This window comes from Muntiacus reevesi, chromosome 1 (assembly GCF_963930625.1).
Source record: "Muntiacus reevesi chromosome 1, mMunRee1.1, whole genome shotgun sequence".
Classification (NCBI taxonomy): Eukaryota; Metazoa; Chordata; class Mammalia; order Artiodactyla; family Cervidae; genus Muntiacus; species Muntiacus reevesi.
In genome coordinates, this window is record NC_089249.1 from 26,729,910 (window position 1) to 26,749,083 (window position 19,174).

The window sequence follows — 19,174 nt, forward strand, 5'->3', positions numbered from 1 at the left end:
TGGTTTCTCAGAGCATATAAAAGTCATGAGGTTTACACTTTGCTACAGTCTGTTCAGTGTGCAACAGCATTATGTCTAAAGTAATATATGCCTTAGTTTAAAGCATTTTATTGTTAAAAAATGTTAAACGTTATCTGAGCTTTCAGAGAGTCTTAATCTTTTTGTTGGTGGAGGGTCTCGCCTCAAGGTTGATGACTTCTGACTAAACAGGATGGCGGCTGCTGAAGTTTGGGTTGGCTGCAGTAGTTTCTTAAAATAAGACAGAACAATGAAGTTTGCTGCATTGGTTGACTTCCTTTCATAGTCTCTGTAACATGGAATACTGTTTGATAACATTTTACCTGGAGTAGAACTTCTAACAAATTTGGAGTCAATCCTCACAAACCCTTGCCGCTGCTTTAGCCAAAAGTGCAGTTACTTCCTCCACTGAAGTCTTGAATACCTCAGTTATCCAGGAAGGTTGGAATCAACTTCTTCCAAACTCCTACATGTCGATATTTTGACCTCCTTCCGTGAATCTGAATGTTCTTAATGGCATCTAGAACGGTGACACTTTCCCAGAAGTTTTCCATTTACTTTGCTCAGATCTATCAAAAGAATCAGTATCTACTGCAGCCTTACAAAATCTATTTCTCAAATTATGAGAGTTGAAAGTTGAAATTACTCCTTGACCCATAGGCTGCAGAACGGATATTCTGTTAAGCAAGCATGAAAACACCATTAACCTCTTTGTACATCAGAGCTCCTGGGTGGTCAGGTGTACTGTCAAAGAGCAGTAATATTTTGAAAGAATTTTTTTTTATTTGAGTATTAGAAACAGTGAACTGAAAATATTTAATAAATGATGTCGTCGGCAGATGAGCTGTAATCCCGGCTATATGGTTCCATTTACAAGAAGCATAGGCAGAGTAAATTGGGAATAATTCTGAAGGGCCTGAGGACTTTCAGGGCCAAAGGAGCACTGGCTTCAACTTAACCAGCTGCATTAGCCTCTAATAAGGGAGTCACCTGTATGATGAAGCTTTGAAGCCAGGCACTGACTTCTTCTCTACAGCTGTGAAAATCCTAGATGATACCTTCTTCCAATACAAGGCTGTTTCATCTACATTAAAAATCTGTTATTTGGTGCAGTCACCTTCATTAACAACCTGAGCTAGATCTTCAGGATAACTCACTTCAGCTTCTACATCAGACCTCGCTGCTTCAGCTTGCACTTTTATGTTATGAAAAAGGCTTCTTTCCTTAAACCTCATGAAGCAACCTCTGCTAGCTCCCAACTTTTCTTCTGCAGCTTCCTTGCCTCTTTTGGCCTTCACAGAACTGAACAGAGTCAGGGCCGTGCTTTGGATTAGGATTTGTTGTAAAGGAATGTTGTGGCTGGTTTTATATTTTATCCAGAAAAACGTTCTCCATATCAGCAATAAAGCTGTTTTGCTTTCTTCTTATTCGTGTGTTCACTGGAGTAGCAGTTTTCATTTCCCTGAAGAACTTTTCCTTTGCATTCACAATCTGGTTAACTCTTTGGTGTTAGAGGCCTAGCTTTTACCCTGTCACAGCTTCTGACATGCCTTTGATCCCTGGGTTGGGAAGATCCCCTGGGGGAGGGAATGGCAACCCATCCCAGTATTCTTACCTGGAGAATCTCATGGACAGAGGAGCCTGGTCGGCTACAGTCCATAGGGTTGCAAGGAGCTGGACACCACTGAAGCAACTCAGCAAGAAGGCCCCTTGCTAAGCTTAATCATTTTAAGCTTTTGATTTAAAGTAAGAGAAGTGTGACTCTTCCCTTGACTTACACACTTAGAGACTATTTCAGAATTATTAATTGGCCTGATTTCAATACTGTTGTGTCTCAGGGAATAGGGATGCCCAAGAAGAGAAAAAAGAACAGGGAAACAGCTCGTCGATGGAGCAGTCAGAATACATACAAAATTTACAGGCTAAGTTTGCTGACTTACATAGGTGCAGTTTGTGGTGCCCCCAAAACCACAATGATAGTAACAGCACAGATCTCTGTTCACAGATCCCAACAAACAGAAACATAATGAAAAACTTTGAAATATTATAAGAATTACCAAATGTGACTCAGAGACATGAAGTGTACAAATGGTGCTGGAAAAATAGTGCCAACAGACTTGCTCAAGGCAGAGGTACTACAAACTTTCAGTTTGTAAAGAATGCAGCATCCACAAAGCGTAAGTAAAGTGAAGCGCAATAAAACATAGTACGCCTGTGAGTAGAATCATGCAGCATGCAAGTTTTGTTGAGTCTGGCTTCTTTCCTAACTTACATATCTAAAAGTTCCCCTACCACCTATCCTCACTCAAACACAAAACCTTGATTTTTTTCTTCAAAGTCCATATCACTATAATGAATTACTTTAATTTTCATGGGTCATTCTCAACTTGAATAGACACTCTATGAGTGCCTAGGGACCTTGGGTGTCTTATTCAATGCTATATGCTCACAGCTTCCAAAAGTGCCAATACATGGCAATGGTCAATAAATATTAATGAATAAAAACATAAAAAAAATTTCCCTCACATTTTCCTACTAAAATTACCTATACATTTAATTACAAATAAGATGTATTTGTATTTGTTCTAGGATGAGCACACTGGGAGAGAGAATAGTAGTAAGTTGCAAGGCCTCTAGAGTAAGGCTGCTTGATTTTGAACATGGCCTGTTGCCTTGTCTGAGTTACTATGGCCTTGAACAAGTTAAATAATCTTCTTGAGGTTTAATTTCTGCATTGTTGAAAATGGGAGTGATAGTTTTTGCCTCATAAGTTGGTTTTAAGGCTTAAATGAGATCAAACATGTACAACAATTTAAAAAGTACCTCATACTTAGAACTAAATTAAAGATAGTCAATATCGTTAGAATTATCGCCATCTCTACCACCATTGACACTACTATCTTACTATTTTGTGCAAAGATGAAGAAAAAGTTCCATAAGAAGAGTTTTTTAGCTAATGACCTAAAATAAATAGCAACAGACACATGCACAGAAGACAGATAAAGAGCATCAAAGTCTTACAATGATACTCATGAATCACACAGTCACCTTATTTGCCACATTAGTTGAGAAAAACTTTACATGTTGATGATAAACTCACTAGTGGTGAGCTTATTATGAAAAAGGCAAGGCAATATGAACACCAATCTAAATTCTATTCTTTTTTTATAGGGTAATTAACTCTATTTCAAACCATTTATTTTGAAATATAGTGAAAACCAATGTTATCCCAGTTGGAGTCCTGACCACTGAGAGTCTGAAGCATTCTCTCAAGATAGAATAAAAATTTCCATAATTCTTTTGTGTTTGTGTTCAGTGAACCCCTAAAAGGCCAGTATTAAAGTTTCAATGCAATGTTTCCCAAACTTGGAGGCTGATGTGAATTTTCATCCTGTCAAAGGTAGAGAAAGAATGTACACACACCAAATCCAAGAATGTATGTACTGTGGTTTATTCTGTAATTTGAATACTCTTTTATGACAGTTGGGCTTCACTGTGGCTCAGCTGGTAAAGAATCCTCCTGCAATGTGGGAGACCTGGGTTCGACCTCTGGGTTGGGAAGATCCCCTGGAGAAGGGAAAGGCTGCCCACTCCAGTATTCTGGCCTGGAGAATTCCATGGACTATTCCAAGGGGTAGCAAAGAGTCAGACACGACTGAGTGACTTTCACTTTATGACAGTTAACCTACCTACCTAGCTTCTCACCTACCTATGTATCTATTATATTAATTTTTCCGATAATCCATATAAAGATTATCAGGTAGAAACTTATCAACACTAAGATTGAGGATTATTTTCAACAAGTGTGAGGAACAGGAAATTAATGGTTTCCTAAAGATGGAAGATTCATAAAATTTTGTGCTCTAGGATCAATTTTATTTTCCATTTGGATACTATTAGCAAAAGCCTTCAGTAAAAGAATAAAATCAGAACAAGCTTGACTACACTTTATATACTCATATGCCCAGAGGCCCTGACCATATCTTAGGCATATTAGTTACAAGAAGGAAGGCTAGGGTACGTGTGAGGGGAGGAGAAAAGCAGCAAACTTCATTAATGATGAAAGACTTCAGGGCTGGTGGGCATCAAATTTTGGCTAGTTTACAACGGCAAACCTCTTATCCAAAAAGAATTTGGTATGTGAAAAGCATATCAAGTTCCAGCTTTCACGGATCCAAGAATGAGAACAAAACCATGTTTTCTAATGGGCTTCAAAGACCATGGCCACATATGACAATTTCATTTAGACATGCTCAAGCATGTCATTAAATTAGCATGCCTTTTCAAAGTTGAAGACCAAACCGTGTACACTTTTCACCAAGAAATATCACCATTCAGTTTTTAAACTAATAAATAATTCAAAGCACTATATTTCTCATTTTTTAGCTTGTTTTTCCTTTGCATTATGATAAATATGGGATTTCAATTCTGCCTTATATGATTAACAGTGGATCTCCTAATACTAGTGAATTAAAATAGCAGAAGAGAGTCTTGGTCTATGAAATCCAACATTAACTTAGTTTCTGTAGACTATTAGCAGGACTGTAGTTCCTGTTTATAAGCACACCTTTCTGTTTCTTTGCATAACACTCAATGTTGTGTTGATAGAAACTGGAGAATCAAAATAGATCTCCTGTATCCTCCAGGAATAATTTTTGTGCTTCTTGTCTATTTGGGAACTTTCATTTTGTAACTTTTATGACAATTTTTGCTAGTATTCTCATTGCATTTCTGGATAAAATACTTGGCAGAGACTAAGGATCTCAAGTCCTGCTTGAACTCTCCATTTCAAAGAGTATCGATATTTGCCCAATTTCTTTTTAACATATTAAATTTCTAGATTTAAATATTTAATTTATCTGAAATTCATATTAGTAGACAAAGCCCAGGAAGAAATTACAGCCAGCTGCAATTACAATTGTTCCTGATTAACCCAGCCTTAAACTGCGAGTTCACTTAAATGTGTATTATTTTTTTCAGTAAACACATACATGATCATGACTGCTTGAATCTGCAGATGCAGAACTGTGGTAGTGAGGTCTGATTTTAGAACTTGAGAGTTTGCAGATTTTGGTATTAATGATGGGCCCTGGCATCACTCCCTCACAGATACTAAAAGATGACTGTATTTTTAATCTTGTCTGGGTTAATTAGTAATAAAATACTTTTGAGAATCTAATAAATGCTACAGAGTATCTCTGCAGAAAAATCTGCACATATACACAAATCTTGCATAATTTCAGTAAGTTCACAGACTGTCTAGGGTCCCTTTCTATGGAACCCAGACAAAAAATTGTAAATTATAGAAAAAAATTGTGTCCCTTTCTATATTCTATCTTATTCCATTGGTCATTGTATCTGTCCATATCCATAGCAGTGCCATACAGTTTTAATTACACCAAGCATCTTTCCTTGGTAGCTCAGTTGGTAAAGAGTCCACTTGTAATGCAGGACACCCCAGTTCCATTCCCGGGTTGGGAAGATCTGCCAGATGGAGGGATAGGCTACCCACTCCAGTAATCTTGGGCTTCCCTCGTGGCTCAGTTGGTAAAGAATCCGCCTGCAGTGTGGGAGACCTGGGTTTGCTCCCTGGGCTGAGGAGATCCCCTGGAGAGGGGACCAGCTACCCACTCCAGTATTCTGGCCTGGAGAATTTCACAGACTGTATGTATAGTCCATGGGGTTGCAAAGGGTCAGACATGACTAAGCAGCTTTCACTTTCACAAGCATCTTTCTGCCTAAGCCTTTACACTTGCTATTCTCCATGCCTGAAACACTCTTTTCCCCTTGCTAGTCTCAAAGTAAACTCACTTCAATGCAGGTCTCAGCTCAAAGGCCACCTCCTTAGAGTCCTTACCTGATTACACTATTTATACATTGGTTTCCTCACTTTTAGCTTCTTAGACAGTTTCATTTTTCTTCATGACCCTGATCACTACTTCACATTTTATTACACCTTTAATAGTTTCCTGTGAGTTTTCTTTACAAGAAGGAAGGGGATTTTTTTTTTCTCCCCACTACTGTATCCCCAGAAATAAGTACAGTCCCTGGAACATTTCAGGCGGTCTTTTCAATTATTAATGTAAAACACCAAAGTTTGAACATGGCAACTTACTGGCTTATCCTGCTGGTCTAAGTAAGTAAAGTAGATAAAAGATATATAAGCTCCATCTGCTTCCCAAGAAAAGTAATTTGTCAACTTTCTACAAGAGGACGGTGAAGCTTTAAGGGGCTAAGAGAATGCCAGTTGTTTCACTGTAGTTTTTACTGCAACCATGTGAGAATAAAAGTAATGAGCTGTTTAAGGAAGACTTGGAATACATTTGACAGAACCGCCTCACTTCTGAAAATCAGAGTTACCTGGCAACATTGTTCTTTCTGTTGTAGATCTTCTCTAGTCTGTCAGTCACTAGGCAATTATACACATATACACACATACTCACACAACACCTTTTTTCTCTTTATCAAAATATGCATCTATTTGTAAGAAAATAAACACAATATATTTATTCATGACATGACTGGATTGTCCTCATGGTACCCTCAGCCTATAGAGAACAAATTTCAACATCTGTCATATACTATAACGTTTCTTATGGACAAGAATACTTACAAATTCACAGAGGAGGGTACTCTTCAATGTTTTGTAGTTTGGGTGATGAACATGTACTGATTTATTCATGCCCTCTTTCCCAATTTCATGGTGACTAACAGCCCACATCTTTGTGAGGTTAAAGGAGTGGTCTGTGGTCACAAAGAAATTTTAAGTAAACTCTCCCAAATTAGGATTTAACCAATGATCTTAACATTAGTGGCATGGAATTCCAACCAACTGAACTGACAGACAATTAAACATATATACAATATAAATTCGTGACACTAACATAGGTTACAGAAAGAATTAGAAAATAATCATTATGCTAGTGGAAAAAAGAAAAGAAAAAAAGATAAAATTACTGTTACACTGTTTTCTTACCATAGATAGATATTACTTACAGATCTGTTTAATTTTCATAATAAATGGGTAATTGTGTGTTTTTGAGAACAACCTTAAGTGACATTAAAAAAAAACCTATAACATTGATCCTAGATACTAGAAGCACTCGGTTTCCTAGGGCTTCATCAAAATTAAAAGTCATAAGAAAATCTGGGATTTTGTTCTCAAAAGCTGAAAAGAAAAGTCAATTCAGTCACATTTATAAAGCATGGTCAAATGAACAATCATGTAAAACAAAGACTTCTATGAATGTTATTTTTTGCTTTTTACACTTGTTGAAGGAAAGATTTATTCAGTTATCTCATACCTGAGAACACTAAATGCAAATTTAATAGAACCACACAAATTCAATTACAGAAAATTAAACTAACAAATTTTTTAACTGTTCATTAATGTAATCAAAAGATATTTTGAATGTAGGCCATATTTGTTGAAATGTGTATATTTCATGAGACTACAGGGGTTATTTGTGAGGTTCTACTTTTACTACCAACTACAGATATATAACTACACAAATTAGACACAGATGAATCTAATTAAACTGTTTTCAACACATATAAATTATTTTCTTTGATTTTATATGCATATGTGTTTGTGAAAAAGGAAAATAAGCATCTCAAAGAGGAGACAATGTAGTTATAGTGATTAAACATAATTTTGGATTCTGACTTCTTTGAAAATAGAGGAAAAAGGCAAAATTATCAGCATTAAAAAGTGAAAAGTACAGATATATTAAAAATTATTCAGTTAAAATATTAAACTCAAAAGTAAAATAATTATGCCCAATAAGGTGATTTTAAGTAAGATAATATAATAGTAAAGTTACTTTATTTTGAGAAAATTTAGAAGAAATAAGATATTCATAAAGAGCTAATTTTACTAACCTGACTAATTTCTCTCTGCTCTTGTATAGCTTTTTGAATTGCCTGAGACACTTCCTCTTGGTCTTTTGCGTGCTCAGTCTTCCATAGCTCCCTTTCTTCAGCATGGACATTTTCCAAATGTTTTCTTTCTTCTTCTATAGCTTTTAAAACTGCATCCTTCACCACTTCTTTCTCAAGCTTCAAAACAAATAATGACCACAACAAAAACATCTGAGTGAGTGACCACAGTAATTCCTTGAATAAGACACATTGGAGTTAACCTAAAAAACACAAAACTTTGATCTTATTGGGTTTATTTCTGACTTTTTTTTTTACTCATATGTAATAACTGCTGTAAAATAAAATCAATTATTTGGTTTTACACAAATAACCAACTTATTTCCATGGTATTTCTAAACTTCAGAGAAATCAAGCCTTAATTTAAAGTAGCAGTTTTCAAACTATTTTGCCTTAGGATCTCTTTACACTCTTAAAAACTATAGAGGACTTCTAAGATGTTTTGTTTACATGGATTATACATATTAAGACTTTCCACCTTAGATATTTAAACCAGGAGAAGATAAACATATTAACTAATTAATTAAAGTTAATAACATTAAATATATATCAATAATGAATTTTATGAAAATAACTAATTTTCCAAAGTTAAAAAGTTAGAAGAATATCTGCAAACCTCCTTACTATCTGACTTAATAGAAGAAAGCTTAGATTCTCATATCTGAGTTCTATATTAAATCTGCCATGATTTTTTTTTTTTTGCTGAAGTGTATAAGAACAACCCAGCCTCACAAAGATATGAAGTAGAAAATAAAATGTACTTTATACATACTAAATATATCCAGTTGAGATCACTGTGGATATTCTTTCTGATTCCACACCAAAACTTAACAAGGAGTAGTTCTTAAAGGTAAGTTGCAATAAGGAAAATAAAATCACGTCAATGAACTTCTTGTACTGTTACATTACAATCTTTTCTTACCTTCTGAATGGATTCTTTACAGATGATTTTTTAAACATTTTTTATTTGGAAAATATTGATTCAATGAGTTATGCATCTCTTTCAGATGTTGACACATTTCTCAATATTATAACCAAAACAGTTACATTTGTTCATACCACCATCAATCTCATTATAACAGTCTTTAAGTATAAAAAAGAGGACATAAGTCTTCCAAATTTCTAATTTTTGTTTTAAATCTCTAATTTTATCATTGGCAACAAAAACTGTCAGTTTTTTTTTTTTTTTTTTCTCCTTAAGGTGTTGGGCTTACTCTGCTTATTTTGGAGAAAGTGTCTGCCACATACTAAAGTTTGTATAACCCTAGTAATTCAGTAAAATGGCGTTCCATGAAAAAAGAGCCCATTTTGGATGCAACTCAAACAGCTGCCTAAGAATTTTCAAGAAAATCACCATACTTTGGTACACAGTAAAGTCCATGGGCCTCCCACTCCTAAGAGAGTTACCATTTTTCTCTTGTTTTCAGCTCACAACCAAGTTTGACAAAAGCCATTAAAGCTGACAGTCGTCATTTTTTTAACTCCTGCTTTATTTCACAATTCTTTCAAATCACTCCCTTACTGTGTACACCAATGCCTTCCATGTTGTTTATACCAAATGGTATTTTTTGTTCTGTTTTAATTCTATTTCATGACCTCAAGCAATGTTCTACATAGTTGATTATTTCTGATTTTGTAAAGCCCTCTCTTTTTCTGATTTGCATGAGAGCATGCTGCATATATTTGTTCTATGCATCCTGCTGAGTGTTTTCAATTCTTTGAAACTTCTTCCTTTCTCTGGATCTGAATGAACACTCCAGGAGTTCACAACTTGGCCATCTCCGGTATCATCCATACCAAGCATGTTGATTCCATCTTCTATTTCCAGAATTTGGCTATTTCATTATTTTCCAAGTTACTACTGCTACTCGAGTTCTTTCTGCCATTCACTATCTCTTACCCAGATTTCAGATACATTCTGTTAATTCCTTCTCAGGCTTTGACCTTTCTTGCTACTGCTACTGCTAAGTCACTTCAGTCGTGTCCGACTCTGCGATCCCATCCCTGGGATTCTCCAGGCAAGAACACTGGAGTGGGTTGCCATTTCCTTCTCCAATGAATAAAAGTGAAAAGTGAAAGTGAAGTCGCTCAGTCATGTCTGACTCTTCGCGACCCCATGGACTGCAGCCTACCGGGCTCCTCCGTTCATGGGATTTTCCAGGCAAGAGTACTGGAGTGGGGGCTCATTTTGTAGTTTCTTGCTACAGTTTTCCCCAACTTAATATCAGTTATCATCATGACCCACCTATACTTGGAAATTTCAATGTGTCTCTACTTCTCTATGGAATAAAATTCCAGCTCACTATTCAGAATGTTAGTCATCCTTCAAGGCTCAGTTCAAAAGAAATTTACTAATAAAAACTACTACAACATGGAAACACAATCTATGCACTCATAATAATTTAATGCGATCCTTTTTACTTTATTAGTACATAAGGAAGGTTTTTTATTTTGATTGTAAATTTTTTAAGAAAAAGACAAAATCATAGTCATTCTTGAACTTCCACCCCAGCATAGTGATTTGTACATGGGAGACTTTCAACATTTGTTTGCTAAATTTAAATATAAATCCCAAACACAACACTCAGTGTTTTATTTGCGTTAAAAAAATTAGTAAACAGAAACTTCAATTAAATAGTGTCAGGAGACTGTAAGATAGAACATGCTGTGACATGGAAGAGCCCAGCAGGAAGAAGTAAGACTCCTCTACTTTCCTGGTGAGAACTCAGCCAATGAAATGCCATGAACTCTGTTCACCATGGCCCTCCCAACTTCCCTTTCTTCTTCCTTCCTTCCCATATGGGAACTTGCTCACAATATGGTTGCAGACCCTGAATTGCAATTCCCTGACAATCCTGAACAGATGCATAATTGCTGGAGAATTATCTGGCATTCTATTTATTTTAGGTCAACATTTTGGTGGCCTGCATAGGGATCAGAGAAGACGCCTGAAGACTCCAGGGTTACTGAACAGATGTGGTACTCACTGTTCACTCACTACTTTCTTGTTGATTGGAGTTTTGCAGGTACACCTTTCTCCTAGATCCTAAGTTCATGCCCTCTTTGTGTTTGAGGCTCTCCAGATTTTATTCAGACTCTGTTTTAAGGTTTTGCATTTCTGCTAAAGGTTTTGTTCTGCATGCATTTGGCACTCCAGTCTGATTTTGAGTTCAGACTGTTTCCATCGAAGCTGGCTAGAAACGCCTTCAGTCTGTTCCTTTGGGAATAGTGACTTCTCCACTGAAACTGTATCTGTTTTCACCCTTTGGCCAATTCTTTGGAAAGGACTATTCTCTGGAAATTGATTGAAAAGGCCTTTGGCCTGGCTCTTCCAGGGCCACGCTGTCTCCTTAGAACTGACTGGTGATAGCTTGCAAGTTGTTTGAGCTGTAAGCTGTTAAACTGTTTGAAATTGTCCTTTTAATCTAGAGAAAAACCTCTGAGAAAGGAGATCCCACTTACTTAAGTATTTTGAGGTCACTCCCCCTACAGGGACTCGTGCTAAATTGATCTTTAAAAATGATAGTTCTAATCCTCCTGATGCTCATTTTTTAAAAAAAGAAAAGAAAAAAAGAAAAACTGACCTGACTAAAGACAAGTTAGAATATCAGTGGCCATTATGGGAAACTTGAAATTTCTAAACTTAATTTCCTTAAAACTGAATTAGATCACAACAGTTCAAAACCTTTCAGAACAGAGTGGTATGCCTGTTTTGATTGGTATCTGAAGACTTGTCACCATTATCCAAGAAGCTGAAAATAGCCTCTCTGCAAAATAAGATTTTAAGATTAACTGAGGCAAACAAACAATTAAAGAAAGATGAAATGGTTCCGAAAGCCTCAGGCTCTTCTTCCTTGGTTTCCCCAGCGCCATCTTTCTCATCCTTGTATCTTTTTGGCCAGATTCTGCCTCTGGTGCCATCTTCCTCCCACCTTTCTGTGCCCTTCCTCATCTATATCCCATAGTAATTATCCTATCAAACTTACCCTCTCTAAAACTCTCCCCACCCCATTTTCCTCTGAAATATTCAGAACTTTTATTGTAAAACTAAGCCTTCTGAGGGTCCAGAAGTTAAACCTTTAATTTCTTATATTCTCTGAACTAAACCTGAACTGCAAGTCATAATAAAATATTTTCTCAAAGTAAACTGAAGATCCTCATACATTCGCTGAGGAATTTAATACAGTCATTTGAACTTATCAACAGTGTTCCTCTGACTCATGTCAGCTAGTTCATATGCTTGTTGGTTAAGGCCAGGCCCAGCATAGGATGAAAACCGCTAACTGGGAAAATCCTGAAAGGTCAGGCAATCATTAGATGACTTCATTGAGCAATTTCTGGGGCTTTTTCAAAACCTGTCGATTGAAACAGAATTCAGGATTGCACACAAAAATTGGATGACCCTTTTTATGACTACTATAATCAACTTCAGAACGCTTTTAAAGAAAATTCTGGTCTTCCTTCAGATGTTGATTCCACCAGGCAGCTTTGAATTCTGTATTATAAATAGGCTGAACTGGGACCTCTTTCTTCCCGTCTAGTAAAAAGGACGAGGATGGAATGGAAAACTATGTCTACTTCAGACTTAATTAATCTAGCAAACCAGCTCTCTCACACTCTAGATGAGTCACTGGAAAAGAAGAATACCAGGTTTCCTAATCTTCAAATCCAGCAAATGAAGACTTCTAAATGAAACCAAAACCTTCCCAGTTTCTACTATAATTGCAAAGAGCCAGGCCACTGGAAAAGACTGTTACAGATTTAAGTACTTTGAATGTTTTCGATCCTCTACTCAGCCTTTCCCTTGTCCTTTCAATTCTCAGTTGCAGGGTTTTGAGCAACTACAGGGTCTCTTCCCAGTTCTCCCTCTCAGTTGGCTTGAAGAAATATTTTTCGTGATTGAGGATGAATCTCTTCTTGTCTTAACCAACAACAAAGGCACAGTCTCAGGGTTCCATCTCATTACTATAATGCAGCTCCTTCAGATCAGTTCAGTTCATTCGCTCAGTTGTGTCCGACTCTTTGCGACCCCATGAACATGCAGGCCAGGTCTCCCTGTCCATCACCAACTCCCGGAGTCACCCAAACCCATGTCCATCGAGTCGGTGATGCCATCCAACCATCTCATCCTGTGTCATCCCCTTCTCCTCCTGACCTCAATCTTTCCCAGCATCAGGGTCTTTTCCAATGAGTCAGCTCTTCGCATCAGGTGGCCAAAGTATTGGAATTTCAACATCAACATCAGTCCTTCCAATGAACACCCAGGACTGATCTCCTTTAGGATGGACTGGCTAGATCTCCTTGCAGTCCAAGGGACTCTCAAGAGTCTTCTCCAACACCACAGTTCAAAAGCATCAATTCTTCAGCACTCAGTTTTCTTTATAGTCCAACTCTCACATCCATACATGACTACTGGAAAAACCATAGCCTTGACTAGACGGAACTTTATTAGCAAAGAAATGTCTCTGCTTTTTAATATGCTATCTAGATTGGTCATAACTTTCCTTCCAAGGAGTAAGCGTCTTTTAATTTCATGGTTGCAATCACCATCTGCAGCGATTTGGGAGACCAGAAAAATAAAATCAGTCACTGTTTCCACTGTTTCCCCATGGGACCAGATGCCATGATCTTAGTTTTCTGAATGTTGAGCTTTAAGCCAACTTTTTCACTCTCCTCTTTCACTTTCATCAAGAGGCTCTTTAGTTCTTCACTTTCTGCTACAAGGGTGGTATCATCTGTATATCTGAGGTTATTGATATTTCTCCTGGCAATCTTGATTCCAGCTTGTGCTTCCTCCAGGCCAGCGTTTCTCATGATGTCCTCTGCATATAAGTTAAATAAGCAGGGTGACAATATACAGCCTTGACGTACTCCTTTTCCTATTTGGAACCTGTCTGTTGTTCCATGTCCAGTTCTAACTGTTGCTTCCTGACCTACATACAGGTTTCTCAAGAGGCAGGTCAGGTGGTCTGGTATTCCCATCTCTTTCAGAATTTTCCACATTTTTTTGTGATCCACACAGTCAAATGCAGCTCCTGCTGTGGTTCAAATAGTGAGGATCTCTAATGAACTTCTTTTATTCATGGTCTATAGATTTCATAGTGGACTGAAAGAAGCCTCCCCTCACATACAGGATATTCTCTCTTCTGTGGCTAAGATACTTTTAGAAAAGTTTGTCCCTACCTGAGGAGCTCGTTTCAAACATCATAGTGATCTAGAAATCCATTTTACTGGCTATGCACTTCAACAAGTTTGTGCTGTTTGGCTGGTTTTAAAACATTTTCACTGTGCTTGTTGTTTGTTGCTACTTAGTCACTAAGCAATGTCCAGTCCTTTGCGACCCCATGAACTATAGCATGTCAGGCTTTTCTGTCCTTCACTATATGCTGGAATTTGCCCAAACTCATGTCCACTGAGTATATCATCTCATTCTCTGTTGACACCTTCTCCTTTTGCCTTCAATCTTTCCCAGCATCAGGGTATTTTCTAATGAGTTGGCTCTTTACATAAAGTGGCCAAAATATTAGAGCTTCAGCTTCAGAATCAGTCTTTCCAGTGAATTTTTTTTTTTTTTTTTTTGGTGTGTATTTACCAAGAAAATCCAGTGAATATTTATAATTCATTTCCTTTAGGATTGACTGGTTTGATCTCCTTGCAGTCCAAGGGACTCTCAAGAGTCTTCTCTAGCACCATAATCAAAAGCATCAATTCTTCAATCCTCAGCCTTCTTTATGTATGGTCCGCCTCTCATATCCATATATAACTACTAGAAAAACCATAGCTTTGATTATATGGATTTTTGTCAGTAAGGTGATGTCCTTGCTTTTTAATATGCTGTCTAGGTTTGTCATAGCTTTCTTCCAAGGAGCAAGTGTCTTAATTTCATGGCTGCAGTCACTGTATGCAGTGATTTCAGAGTCCAAGAAAAGAAAATCTGTCACTGGTTGCACTTTTTCCCCTTCTTTTTGCCATGAAGTGATGGGACTGGATGCCATGATCTTAGATTTTTCATGTTGAGTTTCAAGCCAGCTTTTAAACTCTCCTGTTTCCCCCTCATCAAGAGGCTCTTTAGTTCTTCCTCACTTTCTCCCATTAGAGTAGCATCTTCTGTATAACTGGAGGTTGTTGCGATTTCTACCAGCAATCTTGAATCCAGCTTGTGTTTCATCTACCCTGGCATTTTGCATGATGTACTCTGCATATCAGTTAAATAAGCAAGATGACAATATATAGCCTTGTGTTCTCCTTTTTCAATTATGAGCCAGTCAGTTGTACCATGTCCAGGTCCATTGCTTCTTGACCTGCATACAGGTTTCTCAGGAGACAGGTAAAGTGGTCTGCTATTCTCATCTCTTTAAGAATTTTCTAGTTTGGTGTGATCCACACAGTCAAAGACTTGAGTGTAGTCAGTGAAAAGAAGTAGATGTTTTTCTGGAATTCATCTGCTTTCTATATCATCCAACAAATGGATCACAGCCTTGTCGTAGTGAAGGGGCTTGTGTAACTCAATGAAGTTCATGACCACCAAAGATGGATGGGTCATAGTGAAGAGTTTTGAAAAAAAAAAAAATGTGGTCTACTGGAGGAGGGAATGGCAAACCACTCCAATATTCTTGCTATGAGAACCCCATGAACAGCAGTGCTATGAGAACCCCATGAACAGCATGAAAAGGCAAAAAGATATGACACCAGAAGATAAATCCCCCAGGTTGGAAGGTGTCCAATATGCTACTGGGGGAGAGAGAAGAGCAATTATTAATAGTTCCAGAAAGAATGAAGAGGTTGGGCCAAAAGAGGAATGATACTCAGCTGTGGATGTTCCTGGTGGTGAAAGCAAATCTGAAGCTGTTAAAAAAAAAAAAAAAAGAATATCACATAGGAACCTGGAATGTCAGGTCTGTGAATCAAGGTAAATTAGATGTGGTCAAGCAGGAGATGGCAAGAGTGAACATCAACATATTAGGAATCAGTGAACTAAAATGGATGAGAATGGTGAGTTTAATTCAGAGCACCATTATATCTACTACTGTGGGTAAGAATCCTTTAGAAGAAATGGAGTAGCTGTCATAGTCAACAAAAAGTCCAAAATGCAGTACTTGGGTGCAATCTCAAAAATGACAGAATGATCTTGGTTCATTTCCAAGGCAAACCATTTAACATCAAAGTAATGCAAGTCTATGCCCTGACCACTAATGCTGAAGCTGAAGTTGACCAGTTTTAAGAAGATCTACAAGACATTCTAGAACTAACACCAAAAAAAGAAATCCTTTTCATCACAGGGGACTGGAATATAAAAGTAAGAACTCAAGAGATACTTGGAGTAACAGGTAAACGTGGCCTTGGAGTACAAAATGAAGCAGGGCAAAGGCTAACTAAGAGTTTTTCAAGAATACACTGGTCATAGCAAACAGCCTTTTGCAACAACACAAGAAACAACTCAACACATACACACCAAAGTGTTAGTTCCTCAGTCATCTACAACTCTTTGCAAACTCTTGGACTCTAACCCACCAGGCTCCTCTGTCCATGGAATTCTCCAGGCAAGAATACTGGAGTAGGGAGCCATTCCTTTCTCCAGGGAATCTTCCTGACCCAGGGATTAAAGTCAGATCTCCTGATTGCATATGTATTCTTTACTGTTTGAGCCACCAGGGAAACTCCTACACATGGACATCACCAGATGATCAATGCCAAAATCAGACTGATTATATTCTTTGCAGCCAAAGATGGAGACGCTCCATATAGTCAGCAAACTCAACACCTGGAGCTGACTGCGGCTTAGACCATGAGCTCCTTATTGCAAAATTCAGGTTTACTGCTTTCTTCAATCTAAGCAAGGTAGGGAAAGTAGGCCATTCACTGTGCTCACCACCCTCAATCCCTCTGGCTTAGCTGAATACACTCATAGCACACTGAGATTCAGTTAGCAAAATTTTTCTAAATCCCAGGTCCACCCCTTTTGGAACTCATATAGTGCTCATCCCTCTTAAAAAATATTTATTTATTTACTTTGCCATACCTGGTCTAAGTTACAGCATGTGGGGCCTTTGATCTTGTGGCATACAGGATCTTCAGTTATGGCATGCAGGACCAAAGAGTTTGCATGCCACAATTAAATCATTCCAAATGTCACAACTAAACTCTCACCCACCAAGACAGTCACAAGACATCCAATGCACCTGGTTACTGCCTCTTTGGACCCAAAACTAACAAAAGGAGAGATACTCCAATCTTGCAAAGGCCTAGTTGTTTCCATTAAGAACAACCATGAAGAACATGTTTCCATGAAGAACAACTATGCCTTGGTAGAGGAAATCTTTTTACAACATACCCTTGAGAGGTGATGGCCTTAAGCATCATACCTTGCACCTGGAGATTTGTCTACTGGAAGATATACTTCCAGAAGAATGCTCTTTCACCTCCCTGGAGAGGCCTCTATTGGGCACTGATAACTAGCCCCTGCACTATCAAACTCCAAGGAATAGACTCTTGGATTCACGGTACACAGCTTAAGAAAGCATGGAACCCCAACTAGTGATGCACATCATCTGGTGACCTGAAAGTAAAGACTTCCTGGAAATGAAGTCGATGACATCTGATGAGACAGCTTTCACTAGATACCTAGACCAGGCTTATTAGAAGTTTGTCACCAAACCTTTGATGATGGTGATACAACACTTCAGATGATCTCTGATGTCTACAATCCTGATAATATGTGGACTTTACATAAAAACTGCCTAAGATGTCTCCCTCCTACCCCTCCTTCTTACTTGAATGCAATTGCAATAGTTCTCCGACCTGCACCACTTTCCTTCTGACAATGATGGACAAAAACTGCTGAAACCAGAAACCCTGATTCTTAATCTGTGATGTTTTCAGAGAAAGATCTTAATCAAAGGGGAAAATGTAAAAAAATTCAGAAACAGAAACATCAATTAAATAGTGTCAGGAAACCCCTTTAAGGGGGAGCTGTCACATCCTGCAACTATAGTAGAGCCCAAGAGGAAGAAGAAAGGCCCCTCTTCTTTCCTGCCAGGGACTCAGCCAATGACAAGCCATGAACCCTGTATTTCCTGCAACCCTTACAACTTACTTTCCTCTCTATTGAAGTGTTCTTATTGCCACATGGGAATTTGTATGTGGCCTGCCATGCTAGTAGACCCCAAATTGAAATTCTCTCATAATACTGAAAAAACGTACTTTTGTCGGACAAATATCTGATGGTGTATTTCAGGTCAACATATGTATACATTAGCATACATATATTTAAAATCTATGCATATACTACCCAGATGATTTATTTCAAAGTTGGCTTTAAAAATCATACACCTTTATAAACACATATGTACATACAAATAAACAGTATACTCAATACTTGTGGGATACCTGTCAAATACCAAGTGGATATTGGTGCTCCTATGTAGATATATTGTTTTAAACATATGATTGATAATCTAAATGTAAAGCATTTCAATATCATTATCTTGTGTAATATATGTTTAGTAAGAATAAAAACAGCAGAAGAGGAAAAAAATTCTTGAATTTTCTGGAATGAAATATTTTAAAACTAGACTGACTATACCATTAATGAACTCAGTTTATTAATTCCACTTACTTACAAAGAAATTTATGACTGATGGGTCTATAACAGGTAAATACTTAGGCATAAACATAACAAAAACAATTCTTACATGAGACCAACAACATTCAGTTTAGGCTTTGAGGTGGGGGTAAACATAAAAACAACTGAACTAATAAAAAGTATTAGAATTAAACTTCACAATAAACTTTTCAGATAGAAATACCTTTGCAGCAGATATTAATGCTTCTTTATTTTTTTGCCTTTCTTCTTCCAAACATTTTTCCAATATTTCCTGTAAATGATAAGACAGACATTACAGTATTATTTGGGGCAACAGAACATTCTTTCCACACTCTAAGCAAAATTAAAATATTACCTTCTGTTCTTGAGATTGCTGAGTCAAAGCTTCCTTTATTTTTTCTTTTAATAGTTCCTTCTCTGTGTCAAGCATTTCAAGGAGCCTCTGATGCTACAAGGAAAGTTAACTGCATTAAGATTATGGCTCTGAGATAGATAACCTATCAACACGGAGAACAGTTGGCAGAATTCATTTGAAGTAGTTACCAGGGGAAATAAGAAAGTTGGCTAAAATAAGGGCTTAGGAGCCAAAAAATCTGAATTCCCATATCTTTCATC

At 37.4% G+C, this 19,174-nt stretch overlaps 1 protein-coding gene across 4 annotated transcripts in view; it reads right to left on the reverse strand.

Moving 5' to 3' along the window:
• Positions 1 to 19,174, reverse strand: part of CCDC91 (coiled-coil domain containing 91) — a 372,640-nt gene that overhangs the window by 87,967 nt on the left and 265,499 nt on the right. For all 4 annotated transcript variants that reach the window (XM_065939931.1, XM_065939919.1, XM_065939910.1 and 1 more), the window contains 3 exons: positions 18,915 to 19,007; positions 18,762 to 18,830; positions 7,900 to 8,076 (listed from right to left, as the gene is read on the reverse strand). In XM_065939931.1, the coding sequence (XP_065796003.1) occupies positions 7,900 to 8,076; positions 18,762 to 18,830; positions 18,915 to 19,007 (339 nt within the window). The remainder of the gene's footprint in view (positions 1 to 7,899; positions 8,077 to 18,761; positions 18,831 to 18,914; positions 19,008 to 19,174) is intronic.